General features: G+C 31.9%; 1 protein-coding gene across 1 annotated transcript in view; it reads left to right on the top strand.

The window, feature by feature from the left end:
- Positions 1-13920, top strand: part of LOC133201499 (inositol polyphosphate 5-phosphatase OCRL-like) — a 34582-nt gene extending 20662 nt beyond the window's left edge. The window contains exons 17-26 of the mRNA XM_061337296.1: positions 163-273; positions 950-1018; positions 1692-1788; positions 5906-6030; positions 6553-6663; positions 7362-7475; positions 10172-10256; positions 11146-11273; positions 11427-11538; positions 13055-13920. Coding sequence (XP_061193280.1) covers positions 163-273; positions 950-1018; positions 1692-1788; positions 5906-6030; positions 6553-6663; positions 7362-7475; positions 10172-10256; positions 11146-11273; positions 11427-11538; positions 13055-13206 — 1104 coding nt within the window. The 3' untranslated portion in view covers positions 13207-13920. The remainder of the gene's footprint in view (positions 1-162; positions 274-949; positions 1019-1691; positions 1789-5905; positions 6031-6552; positions 6664-7361; positions 7476-10171; positions 10257-11145; positions 11274-11426; positions 11539-13054) is intronic.
- The last annotated feature ends 246 nt before the right edge of the window (positions 13921-14166 follow it).

Genomic DNA, 14166 nt, shown 5'->3' with positions numbered 1-14166 from the left:
TATTTAGCAACACCTACTGAATACCTTTGAGGTTTTTAGATAGACTGTTAGCATCATCTTAAATTTATTTTATCATTTATATTATCTTCTTCATCAGTTTGAGACTGATTACAAAGGTTATTTACATTGTATGAATTAAATCTAAATTAATTCTTTATGTAGGTAAAAGTGATTGATAAAGAAAAATCCAATAAGGTGTATGAAGACGTAATGAAAAAGCTGGACCGACTAGAAAATGACTACCTACCTCAAGTCAAGTTAGACAAAACAGAGGTAAGTGTAAACTCGTATTCAGGTTTGTCTCAAAACAAGTTACACAAAGTAAAACTGTACATTTCAAGTCAAATTAGACAAAACAGGGGTAAGGTCAAGCTAGCCCTCTGTCAAGTTGAACAAAACTTGAGTAATTTATTTCTCAACTTCAAATTAGTTACAAGTCAAGTTGAAGAAAAAAAGATGTACAAAGATTGAAGTCATTAATAGATGCTTAAGTCAAGATAGACAATACAGAGTTTATGTCCACAACATCACATCCAAAATTACTGAAGCGTATCTTAATTTCAGACTAGACGGAGCATTACATCTACAACACACTTAAAACAGTGCATTTTAATTATTAGTAAATGTAGACAAGAAATAGATCTTCTATAATTTATATAACTTACAGAATATATTCTATAAGAAGGTAGATTTTTTTAATGATATACTCAGTATGTGTAAGTATTATTTATGCAGTATGTGCAAGTCAAATCAAAAATGGTAGGAGAATTGCAGGATACATGTACATGTAATTGAGCAAGATTAATAAAAAAAGTCAAAAGAATACTATTCTAATTCTAAAAAAGGAAATGTACAGAAATCATTAATTAATGCTGTTATTTAAGCTCTATATATGGGATGATGTTTAAGGAACATAAAAAGTATCAGTTTTGATTCATATTTTTTACAGTTCCTGTTTAAAGATGTGATGTTTATAGAGATGAGATCAGAAATTCTGACTGTCTGTAACACAGGTCAGGTAAGTGACAAATGAACTATAAATAGAACTCAGGCAAGATAAGGTCACTATTAAATTGAAAATTTGCCAGGTAAAGGACAAATTCATTATAAACAGAACACAGGCCAGGTAAGGGGGAAATTTTCTATAAATGGTGCACAGGCCAGGTATGGGACAGATTGCTACTATAACTATAAATAGAAATTTAAGGTTGATTTTTGTGAACAAGGTTCTAAAACTTGTACTTCAAGGAGTTTTTTATGGTATGAACTAAAAAATTCAGAACCTCAAAGTCAAAGATTTGTTTTTTGTAAAAATGTTTACAGAAATTTCAAGATTAAAACAAATAACAAAAAAAAAAAAATGTGGAATTTTGGGGCATCAGAGATTTGTATTAATTTTGTCTTTAAGTCAGAAATCAAGATGAAAGAAAAAAAGAAGGGTAAAGCAAACTGAAAATATGTTGTGAATTTTTAAAGATAGCAATTCTCTTTATTCTGTTTAATTCAACAGAACTTTAAAATTCTTTTATCTCAAGACTGAAGCTCTTTCACAATGCTTTATGTCAAGAAATAGATTCACACCACTGTAAATCTACATGTACAGTGTACAATGTACAATCATGTATTTCTTTGAGTTGCTTTAAAATTTGTAATATGACTGTATTAATTTATGTGTAATTTTCATTGAACAGGTTCCTGTGGAGTTTGAATTTATAAACAAACTAGAAGAGAAGAGTTATTGTCAACCATGGCTCAAAATTTCACCATACAAATCTGTGATAACCCCAGGTAATACAAATCTGTGGTAACCCCAGGTAATTATAATTACATGTATTGCATATTATACCATCGTCTATTTTAACTTCAAATACCCTCTCTTCATTTTTCTACCAGAATCTACTCTGCTCTGTTTTTTGCCAAAAGATAATAGCAACATACTTTGAATTGAAAAAGAGCATTTATTTCAAATGCCAATGCAAGTAAAAACAAAAATATACATCATTATTATATGTTACATGTACACCTGTCACAAGGGAAAACTAAAAATAACCAAAAAGGTACATACAGTACAATTGTAAAAGTAATGATCCATATGTTGGATATTTTGTCAAATTATCTACAAGTTGGTCCCTAAATATATCTTTATATTTCTAAAGTATTCTCCAATGTTGATGCTGTTTAATCCAACAAAATTGATTGGAAGCATTGATTGCCAGTTTAAACCTTTTTTACTGCTTAAAAGATAAGTTTAAGTTAACCCTGAATTCATGAAAATCTTCAATACAGTGCGGTCTTGTTATTACGATGTTCATTTTGTCACGGTAAAATATCGTAATACCGAGGGCAACGTAATAAAAGTTCCCAATAAAATTCACTAAAACATCGTTTTGAAAGGCTATGTTATCTGTGTATTGAATTGTATTTTATTCTTCCGTTCTACCTTAAATATCTTAGTTAAAACACTTTGACACTTTAATTTATTCACAACTTATCTTGTAAATGCATATTTCTTCATGCTGTTGAACTCCTTTTGCTTTATTTCTAATGCAGCAATCATATTTTGTAGTAAACATAGGCTATGTGGATTCATTCCCGCGATCCCTCCATTTTCTTTTACTTTCACTTTCATGTGTACGTAGACAATGCGTTCATGAAAACTTCACTGAAAAAACAGTTAACACTTCTAAATTGGCCCAAGCCATTATCCAAGCTGTTGAAACTTGACTGAGGGTTTTTTTCCCCCAAAAAAATAATGTTTGATACCCAAGCTGTCCATTAACACGTGTAATGGCGAACGTAGTTACACAGTGGATTAAACACGCATCAACACAATTAAATGCAACGTTTTCTTTTATAAATAAGTTTTATTTGGTAACCAACCTTTAAAAAATAAAGTAAATTTACATAATTAAATAAACTAGAAGCTATAGATATGCACACTTTCAAAGTTTATCAATGGCTTGGAAACAACGGCTTCTCTTCCTGACCTGTCAAAGTGTGATCAGTCAAGCGTCACTAATCACCTAACAGGTTTGGTAGTGAACACACCTTGTCAGACAACAGGTGTTCCAATGTTTATTTAGCGTCTCCTAAAGTGTCAATTATCGATCAATACTGAATAAACACGGATGGAATTTTTTTTTGGTCAAAATTTTTACATCGTAATACCGAGTCCCGGCATTTTTGGATAACGTAATAAACGGTCCTTTCTTGTATAGATTTGTAAAGAAATGGTTTTGTGCTTTGAATTTACAACGTAATCAAAGTACTGTGAGTACTTATAGACGGTGGCATGAATGATTTTGTTTGATTGTTGTTTGTTTTAATTAAAACGTCCCTCTCGGGAATTTTTCACTCATAATGAGACGCCACCATTGCCATTGGTGAGCTGCAAATTTTATATCTATACTCAACACTCAGGGCCATTGTGCAGTGAGGGATCTTTTTTCTGGCCAGCACTAACTGCGCCACAGGACCCCAGTTTAACGGTCTCATCTGAAGGAACGGTCTCCACGTCCCGCAGTGGGATTCGAACCCGCAACCTAAGGATCGACTCCTTACTCCTTGACATCTAGAGCAAACGCTCTAATTACCGGCCACTGGCATGAATGAATTAAATTAAATAAATTAATATGAGAATCTGTAAAATGATATGGAAATTATGAACGTTTGTTGCAATTTTTACAATACATGTATTTAATGAGTTATTTTATATTTGCGTCAGTATGATGAGGACATGTATTAATTGAAGTTGTTAAACAGAAATTGTGATTTTATAATTTAAATTCTTATACTCAGTGGTTAATTATCAAATTTTGCTAATCTGGAGTTAAATTGAACTCACAATATTTAAAAAAAAAAACAAAAAAAAACTAACTTTTCTTAAAATATATGGTAAAAAGGGAAATGATGAATCACTTTTGGCGATGTACTGTAGATTGTGCGACACAAATCATATGCTGAAAGATAATGAAATAGACTTTATCTTTGGATCCCCATTTTTGCCAAATTTCCAGTAATTTACTTACATGTATTTCTATAAGGTTGAAAGACTTCAAGAATTGTACAGTAGTTTTACCTTTTTGTTTGATATATATATATATATATATATATATATATATATATATATATATATATGTATATATATATATATATATATATACTGTTCGAAAAGAAAAGAAAAAAGAACAGAATAACAAAATATCTTTCACCCTCTATTTCTCTTAGTATCTTTATATGCACTGACCCCGCTAGTCATTGCGTAATACGAAGTTTTGAAAACACATGTAGGAGAAGACTGACCTAAATTAAATCAACTGAATTCGCAAGAAAATCCTAATATTTCATGTACATGCATTTGTGTAGTTTTTTTTCTTACACTTTTTAAAGGGTAAATTTTATTCGAGTCACGATAGAATTTTCAAATACAAATGAAATATATGAGTGGGTAACTTTTGTTCGTCACAGTCTTATAATTATAGCTTTGATAAATTAGCATCCTTTCAGTAGTTTTTGTGTCCGAGATAATTAGGCAATGACTTTTGTTTTTAGATAGAACCGAAATTAACTTTGCAAAATGGCATTGTATCTGCCTTCAACAACTCTCTTTTACATGTATGTAAACTTTAAGAGGACGTGATTTTTTTCCATTCCGAAAATATATCTTTTTAATAGTATCATCAACAGATACTAGAAATTCCATACATCAAAAGACACCGCAAAATTTCAATAAACTGTATAAGTATTATTGAATAAAAATTTCACAAAACGTCTCAAATAAAACATGCAGTTCTGCAACAAGGAATACGCAGTCCTCGAATCATGTTAACTGAATTTTCGGAAATGGAGAAATTTGGGGATTGAGGCATTCCAAGCATGGAGTATTTCGTAATTAGGGAATACCAAATTGGGAACATCTTGTATAATAAGTGTTTGTTACACATCCAAGAGCGAAGAAACCGCCGAGAGTGTGTTGGTTTAACAATAATTATTTTATTTCCTAAGATGGTAAGGTGTAATTTGAAACCATTATCCATAAATATTTTTCCCCCAGATTTTTTTTTTTTACTTTTAATAAATTTTATTGAAATTTTACATTTACACAACGTAAAAAAGGACGTGTATACGAACTAACTTTTTGCATTTGTTTCATACTCAACAAACTTTATGTATGAATTGACTTTTGTGGTTTGCATACGAATTGACTCCTTATATACGAATCAGTTTTTGTTCGAATTAACATTAAGTCGGTGTAGTTTAATGAATATTCATGAGGCGAGAAATATTAAAACGGGAAATATCAGGAATTAAACTTTGCGCCCATCAACAAAATGTCATTGAAATAACTTGAGAACCATGTGCATTTTATTTTCGAACATCGAAACGACTCCACTTTCATTATTTTGTCTCTGCAAAAATCGCTGCTAGGGTCCCCGTGTTTTTACACTGTTGTTTATTCATAGCCCAGACCAGCAGCAATAGCCTGTGGCTATAAATAGCCACCGTCTAAAAAGCGCTCTATCTTATAAATCCGTCACCGTAATAAGGAGATCCCACTGTATTCTCAACAAAAAAATTTCACTTTACAAATTGCCTTTTAGATATGAGATAAGCCCAATTGAAATTAATACAAAAATTATTTAGGGATCGGAAATAAAAATCTACTTTAAAAAAATATCTGTGGGGTCTTTTTTGCTGTACATCAATATAGAAAAATGATAATATGATGCAATGTATAAGATTTAGCAGCTGCTATAAAATTAATGATTTGAGTATTCTTACATGTAGAGGCTAAGGTTACATAGTTTCATTTTCAAAGTGTTATGATTTCTAAGTAATGAAAAAGATTATAGATACATGTACAAAATGTAGCTAGAAAGATTCAAACTTTAATGTTTTGTTGTAGGATCAAGCTGTGAAATCCATTTAGACGTGCTGGTAGAAAAGACTTGTGTAGCGGCATTAGATGCATCCAATCACGTGTTAGATGATATCCTGGTCCTACATCTTAATGGTGGAAAGGATTTCTTTGTATCCTTTGTGTATATTGTGTGTGGAAAAATTGACTGGCTTAGTTAAATCCTGTTGTGTGTCCACTGTGTAATATATAAAACATGTTTTGTCAAATGTGATTTAAAAAAAAATCCTTTTATGATTTCCCTTAAATAATTACCTACATATACTAAATAGGGGGAGGGGTTGTGATGTTATCATTTGCTATATTAGTAACAAATTCAAACTATAACTAGTTATATAGTGAGGCATATACATGTATTTAGTTTACTGTTTAACTTGAGGGGCTGTCAGAAAAGAAGTCTATATTTTCCACTTGTATTTGAATATCAGTATTGGCATCCGAACATTCTGATACTTTGGAATAGGTCTCATATGATATAAATCTACCTTGAATATTGTTCTTGAATGATTCCTATATATGTAAGTATGACAGCTCCTTTCTATAAGACTTACTAGATAACCATGACACTAGACCTAATAAAGAGTTTCAAATAAGATTCTAAAACCAGAGTCTATCTTCCCTAACCATATGTGTAGGTAACTGTGAATGGAAACTTCATCCCATCCAGCTTTGGTTGTTCCTTAGAGGCCCTCGTTCAGATGCATGGACCAATAAGAGAGACTCCTACAGCTCAGCTGATAGAGATAGTAAGTACTCTAATATTATACAATGAACACACCAATCAGAGAGACTCTCACAGCTCAGTTGATATAAATAGTGAGTATTCTAATATTATAAGACTCTTACAGCTCAGCTGATAGAGATAGTGAGTACACTAATAAACAATAAACAGACCAATCAGAGAGGCTCTTACAGCTCAGCTGATAGAGATAGTGAGTACACTAAATAAACAATAAACAGACCAATCAGAGAGGCTCTTACAGATTAGCTGATAGAGATAGTGAGTACACTAATTAAACAATAAACAGACCAATCAGAGAGGCTCTTACAGATCGGTTGATAGAGATAGTGAGTACACTAATTGATAAACAGACCAATCAGAGAGGCTCTTACAGATCAGCTGATAGAGATAATGAGTGCACTAATTAAACAATAAACAAACCAATCAGAGAAACTCTTATAGTGAGTGCACTAGTGTTATACAGTAAACTGACCAATCAGAAAAACTCTTAACTTACAAAAAGCTGAATATGGAGATAGTGAGTACATTAATGTTTTCAGTTAGAGAGACCCTTACAACTCAACATTTTGATGGGACACTCAAAACTGGATTCCATTTACTTAGAATCTGAGCAAGTGTGATTAAATGGAGTCTAAGATTAATCAAATTGCAAATTCATCAATTATAACAAAGAATTTCAATTTGCAATTCAATATATTTCAGGAGCAGCCAGGCAGTCTGATGTCTAGAGATTTAACACAGGGAGGCAGACTGTATGCTGTACCTAAGGAAGTATGGAGGCTTGTTGACCATATATGGCATTATGGGAGAGACAAGGTAGACTATGATATAATATCTTAAGATTTATTACTTGAAATTAAAGGAGACAATTTTTTTGTGAAAATACTGTTTCGGTGGAATTTTTACTTGGAAAGAGGGAGGGGGAGGGTGGCAAAAGTCATTGCATGGTTAGCAGTAAACACTTACAGACATGGACAGCGAATGAAAATAATGAGTTTATACATTTGATTTCGACTTAGGTACATAGTAAGTATAAAATATGAAGATCAAGGTCATAAAAAATAATAGAAGATTTTTGAATAATCAATAGATTTATGTAAGAAGTACGGGTAATGGTGTAAGAATGATAATGAGCTGTAACATGGAGCTCTGCATTGTTGTACTACATTTTGTATTTACAGTAAAGTACATGTGCCAGACCTTTATTTACATTTATTTAAATTTTGCAAAATTAATGCTTATGATGGAAAAAGAAAGTTTTACCTTGAAAAAGCATTCTGGGAGTATTGCATCAGCGATACTAGTCCCTTACTGGCAAATAAATACTTGTTCTCTAAAAAACTTTAAATGCTGTAAATTCATTAAAGAAATTGTTGAAGCAGTTGAAACTCAACATGGCAGACTTTCATATCAAGAAATCAGCTCAATATTTGCAAGCATGCAGAAAAAAAGTGTGTAAAACCCAGTGGGACAGACTGACAGACAGAGGGACAGACGAAGAGGAAACCCATAGACAGTCCCTTCCAGTTTCCCTCGTAGGAGACCAATGATAAGTAGTGTTTCAGAATCGGAAGAAAAACACTATCGAATCGAATCAGAAACACCATTTCGATTCATAATCGAAAATAATCGGACATTTCTTGTGTTTCTTTATATTTACATAATTAAAGGCCTTGTATTGTGCTTATAGTCACAAGTGTCTAAATAATTGATAAGTATACCTGTTGGCCTATATTTAAGTTTTAATGAATCTGCTGATAGTTTACTATAACTATTAACACTTGCTTAAATTTCAATTCAATAAAATGGAATTTTAATAGTATGTAATTATGAAACTGTACACACAGCATATTGGTATGCACAATAAAATACTAATTAATACTTCTTGTGAATTCATTTTATATAATCAAAAAAAAAGCAGTAGATTCGTGTATGACTTCTGACTGACCTATAACTGTTTAAACTGTAAAAAGTAATAGACAAAATATGAGTGGAAAATTGAAAATATCATTTCAAGTGTGAGAGCAGAGGAAATTCAGGTTAAAAGACAATTTTTTTAAGAGTGGTGCTTTTAATAGTTTTATCATGAATTCTTTTGTTGCTTAAAGGAATTATGTCCTGCATTAACACAAGGGAATTTTATTTAGATTTTTATGAATCATTCACTGACTCAGTGCAGGGCCTGGGAAGGGGCCGCGCCATACGCGCATACTGTCGAAAAATGGCGCAATGAAATAACGGTGCGCAGCGCCATGCGGCGCGCCCCGCAAAATGTTTTTTTACATTGTAAGTTCATCGCAGTCCGCGCTATCTGTATTCTTCATCGAAGTTAGATGGAATCTGTGATGTATTATAAAATAAAATTGGAACCATCATTCGGCATTTTGACATTGACTGGCAAAGAAACAATTTTTTTTTTCATGTTGTTCGATTCGTAATTGTCTAGTCGTTTTCGATGGTTGACCACAGCTTTACGAAATTCACGCACATGGAAAATTTATATACCTTACAGTGAAAAACCTTTTCAACGAAGTCCACTTACAATGTATTTTTGCCTGTCCCGTGATCTCTAAATCGGCATCGTTCAAAAAGGTGCTTTTGGTTTAAATATATTTTTTCTAAATAGTAGTTGGTTAGAATCAGGGACCTGTTAGTATATAGGTCCCTGGTTAGAATCTAGATGACAATTGACTGAAGTTCTTAGAAACGGAAAAATCATTTGTACTAGTCAATGTCATATGACTTGTCAATTTCTATCGCATTTTTCTTTTTAATTTTCCTAAATTTTGTTGTTAGAGATATATATGCATTATCCTATAGCATCATACTATGATTTATTTTAGAATGGCCCCAATATATTTCCCCTCGGCCCCTTAAATTTCAAAATGGCCCCATCATTTTATGAACAGTGGGGCCATTGGCCCCACCTGTTGCTTGACCTTCCCAGGCACTGTCAGTGTAGTTAAATGCATCGTTTAGTACAGGCGAACACACAGGAATTCATTATATGTGTGCACATGGAAGATACATTTAAAAATTAATCAGCTGCAGTGTGTCTTCTTTGTACAAAAGAAAAAAGGAAACACTACATGAAAAAAAGATATATATTAAGATTTAGCATAATGTTTAAAGTAGTTACATATAAATTTATATATATATATATATATATATATATATATATATATATATATATATATATATATATATATATATATATATAAAGCGACGATCGATTTTGCTGCTACGCTATCGATTGTCGGCATCGCCAACCTTCCAATGACAATTTTTTGATCGTCGGTGACTATCGCTGAATCACTAATGATAAGAGATTAACTGAACACTTACGTTACAATTGTACCAAAGATACACAGAAAAATTGTACAAAATCATGTCTCAAAGGAAATAAAATCACATGAAATGTGTAAACCATTCACACTACTGTTTGATTAGAACTTATTTTTACATACTAACATTTGTACTTTTTTCAATTTCTTTTCATCTGTTACTTGCAGAGTGAGTTGTTCCAACAGGCAGGATTAACTAAAGAGCTGCAGGCCATCAGAGATTGCCTAGACACAGGTGTACCTGATAAGATCCGTATCCTTCAAATGAAAATCAAAATGAATGAATGAATGAAAAAGTGATGAATATGTGATACAGTTGAACTTTGGTATTTTGAATACCATGGATATGTCGAACTGATTTTGAAATCCCAAGCACTTATTTCTTAAGTATTTTACCCCAGATATCTCGAAGTATTTTCTTGGTCCCATGAAGTTTGAGATAACAAGGTTTGAATGTATTTGAGAGAAAAAATTTTTAGAACTACAACAAGCATGGCATAACACATCAAATTTGCCTCTTATTCATTCCTCATGTTTAAAAAAATAGTTTTCAGGAAATGGTACGCTTTGATATGTTGAAATATAAAGCTACAGTTTGGATAATTTATACTTGATTTGTAAGAATTTTATTGAGGTGTTTGTAAATACAGTTGAACTTCGGTATCTCAAACACTGATATCTTGAATATCATGGATATGCAGAAGTGATTTGGAATTCCGAAACACTTATTCTTTAAGTTTTTTCTCAGTCCCATTGAATTCGAGATAGAGGTTTGACTGAATTACTGCCCTTTCAAATGTATACTGTAGATCACCAAATTTTTGCAACACCTTATTATCTTGAGAAAATTATTTGGTATTTATACATGTAAGCAAGATAAAAATTTCACCAATCCTGGAAATTGTTGCACATGTATATAATTGTTAGTACTAAACATAAAAATTTTCTTGAGCAAAGCATCTATGGGAAAATAAAGTTCAAATAATAGGTGATTTACAGTATTATTGAACACTCTATTTTTATGGGACTTTGTCTTACTCACAGATAACAATCATCAGGTCCCCTAGTCTTTGATAACATGTTTTGAAAAGTAAGTGATTATAAATATATATAAATTTTAGAGTTCCTTAATCTTCCATAAGCTGGCAGTATTCATTCTGTGGCCGAGGCCTTGTTACTATTTTTAGAATGTCTCCCAGATCCAGTCATTCCCAGCAGGGTTTACTATAGATGTTTAGAATGTTCCGCTAACTACATGGTGTGTAAACAGGTATGTTGACAACTTTAATATATTTTTTTATTTTACTTAATTTTTTTTTCAAAATGTTTATATTGACTCTTTTTATAAACTTAAGTATATATAGAGAGGCAGTTTTCTCGGTATGTTGACCTGCTTGTATCAGTCTGTTTTTTTCTTCTGTAGGTGATTTCCCAGATCCCAGAACATCACAAGAACCTGTTCCGTTATTTATGTGCATTCTTGAGGGAACTCCTCAACCATTCCCAACAAAACAACCTAGACATTAACATACTGTGTAAGTGAAGCTATAATGAGTCATACCCCTTGTTCTATTTTATCCTGCATTGTGCATTTACATGTATCTGCTTAAAGAGCTTAGTAACATTCAGTAGAAATTCTGTTTTGATGAACAAGTATTGTCCCTTGGACATTTGTTATTCAAAATCTATAAAATTTGATTCTTACAAATAAACAGAAATTAATATACACACAGAAAGAGTTTATTGTATATAGAGTCATGTTAAAGAAAAAATTATGAAACTTCTTGAGAATTCATATTGCAAATTACATGCAAATATATATATATATATATATATATATATATATATATATATATATATATATATATATATATATATATGTATGTATGTATTTGGGGGGGGGGGGGTATACTTGTGAGTGTGAAGGTGATGCATGATAAATGAAAAAGAAAACTTTAGATTTGAACTCAATAATTTTTTTATGTTGCACATGACTTTATTTGTGTGTGATTATTACCGTCTTCCTTGGAAGACGGTATACAGAGTTGAAGTATTTTACTGTCGTCGGACTATGCACTTCTTCTCTTTTGTGATTGGTAGAAATTGCATGATGAGAAAATTTTGAATTATTTCATTGGCTGAAATGTTGTTCAAGGCAAGGGAGATAATTTTCTGATGATCTAATTTTCGTGGGACTTAACAATTTTTCATGATTTTCAATCGTAAAAAAAATATGACAAAACGAACAGTGGAATTGGGACTAGTTAATTCGATTTAACATGATCGTTTTTTTTATAGCAATTACCAAAAAAACGTTTCTATATTTTCATTGTTAACAGAATTGATTTTTATTGCATGCAAGCTTTACAACTTGTATGTATACTTTTTCCCTTTCTTCTGCACTGTCTTCCTAATCTCGGCAGCACTCGGCAACACCTCGACCGATTCGTACCTCATCTACATATCACAGAGGTGACGGAATCAGCCGAGGTTTGCCGAATGATCTAGGCAGCAGAGTTGAAGTTTACGGAGACACCCGAGCATCTGTTAACGTTTCACTTGGTAGAGCTTATGTCTGAAAAAAACTAATGAAGAAATACAGAGCCAAGAAATGTTCAAGAATTATACGGCCTGATAGGTTTAGGTCAGTTTACTGTTTAAGGTTGTTGCTAAAGACGGTAAGCTTTTTGAAAAAGCTCAACTTGTAGCATTATATTTATTTGCTTGCAACATTTTTCCCACTCTCTCTGTACAATATGGTATAAGTTTTATTTCCTGTCATTATTCATAAGATCTTTAATTTTGAGTGGAGACAAACTCATAAAAATTATGCAATACAAAGTTCTTGTGACAGGTTTATAGCAAATACAGTGTGTAAACTATTTCAAATTGAGAACTTAATCATTTTAATACATGTATTATAATACTTGTTTTAAAAGTCATTTTAAAATTTTATAACTAGTAATGTGACTTTCTTGTAGAGCTTGATAGTAACATATCTTTGTATTAAATTTGATAAATTTATAACCTGTGTGTTTTTGTATTTTGTAGCCTCTATATTTGGAGAAATCTTCCTACGCCCCCCGCCCAACACCCTTGCAAGATCTATATCCTCCCCGGCCCAGAAAGCCAAACAAAAGGAGGAGGAGATAAAGCGGGCTGCCTTTGTTGCCCACTTCCTGGCTAACGAGTTTGATGAATAATGAAGCCATATATTAGCCAACTGTTATGTAGATTAGAGAATATTAGGATAGAAATGTCCTCGGTGCTGTGGAGCCATTTTTGACTTATGGATCTGTGATGGATAATTGCATTTATTGTTTGATGAAACAAGCTGAGGGTTCTGGGATATGTGTGAAAGTAGTGTTTGTTGGTTTTAGTTTGGAATTAATATATGTACATGTATCTCCTAGGCATTTTCTTGGAAAAATGTTACAAGAGGGAGAAGCTAAGCAAGGAGGATCATCAAGAATGCATGTTTTCTACAAGTCAAGGTCAACAAAAGAGGGTTTAAATTTAAAATTAAAAAAAAAACAAAAAACATGCAACTGGATGGAATGTACAAAACCAAGACAAAATCAGTTCAGCATAATATTTTGTGAAACAGTCTTTAAAACCTGATTAATATGCTATTTAATCCCCCCCCCCCAACTGCTGTTCTTCATAGGGACATTGTGAAGTATGCACATACACACCAACACACCAGGACTACACGGTAAATAGCTGATACTGGGAATACCATTGGTATGTTTGTATGACACTTTTTCAATAAAACTTCATATTTTTTGTCCTGCTAAGATAGGTATTGTAAAGTAGTTATAGGTCAGTCTTTAATTTATGTGAAATATTTGTCTTAGTTTCTTAACTATTTCTTAGTTGGATTTTAATTTTTCTTTTAGTATTTTTTCTTCTCAAACTTTGTCATATGATGACTTTTGTTGAACAAAATATTTCAGGTGTATATCTTATAATTATTAATCATTTAAATTATTCGAAAAGAATTTTTATCGTTATTATTATTTAATAATCATAATTAAGATTAATATTATGATTATTTAAATGCATCCCAAAAGAGTGATTGCTATATATGTGAAATACATGTAGATTCCACTTAAATGAATTTTGAATTTAAAAAAAATCTGAATTCTGTCATTTCATATTTT

The sequence above is a fragment of the Saccostrea echinata genome, unplaced genomic scaffold (assembly GCF_033153115.1).
Source record: "Saccostrea echinata isolate AGI-Se365-2 ecotype Australia unplaced genomic scaffold, CSIRO_AGI_Sech_v1 ptg000044l, whole genome shotgun sequence".
Lineage (NCBI taxonomy): Eukaryota > Metazoa > Mollusca > Bivalvia > Ostreida > Ostreidae > Saccostrea > Saccostrea echinata.
Note: the sequence above shows the minus strand (reverse complement) of the source record. Positions and strands in the feature narration are given on the sequence as shown.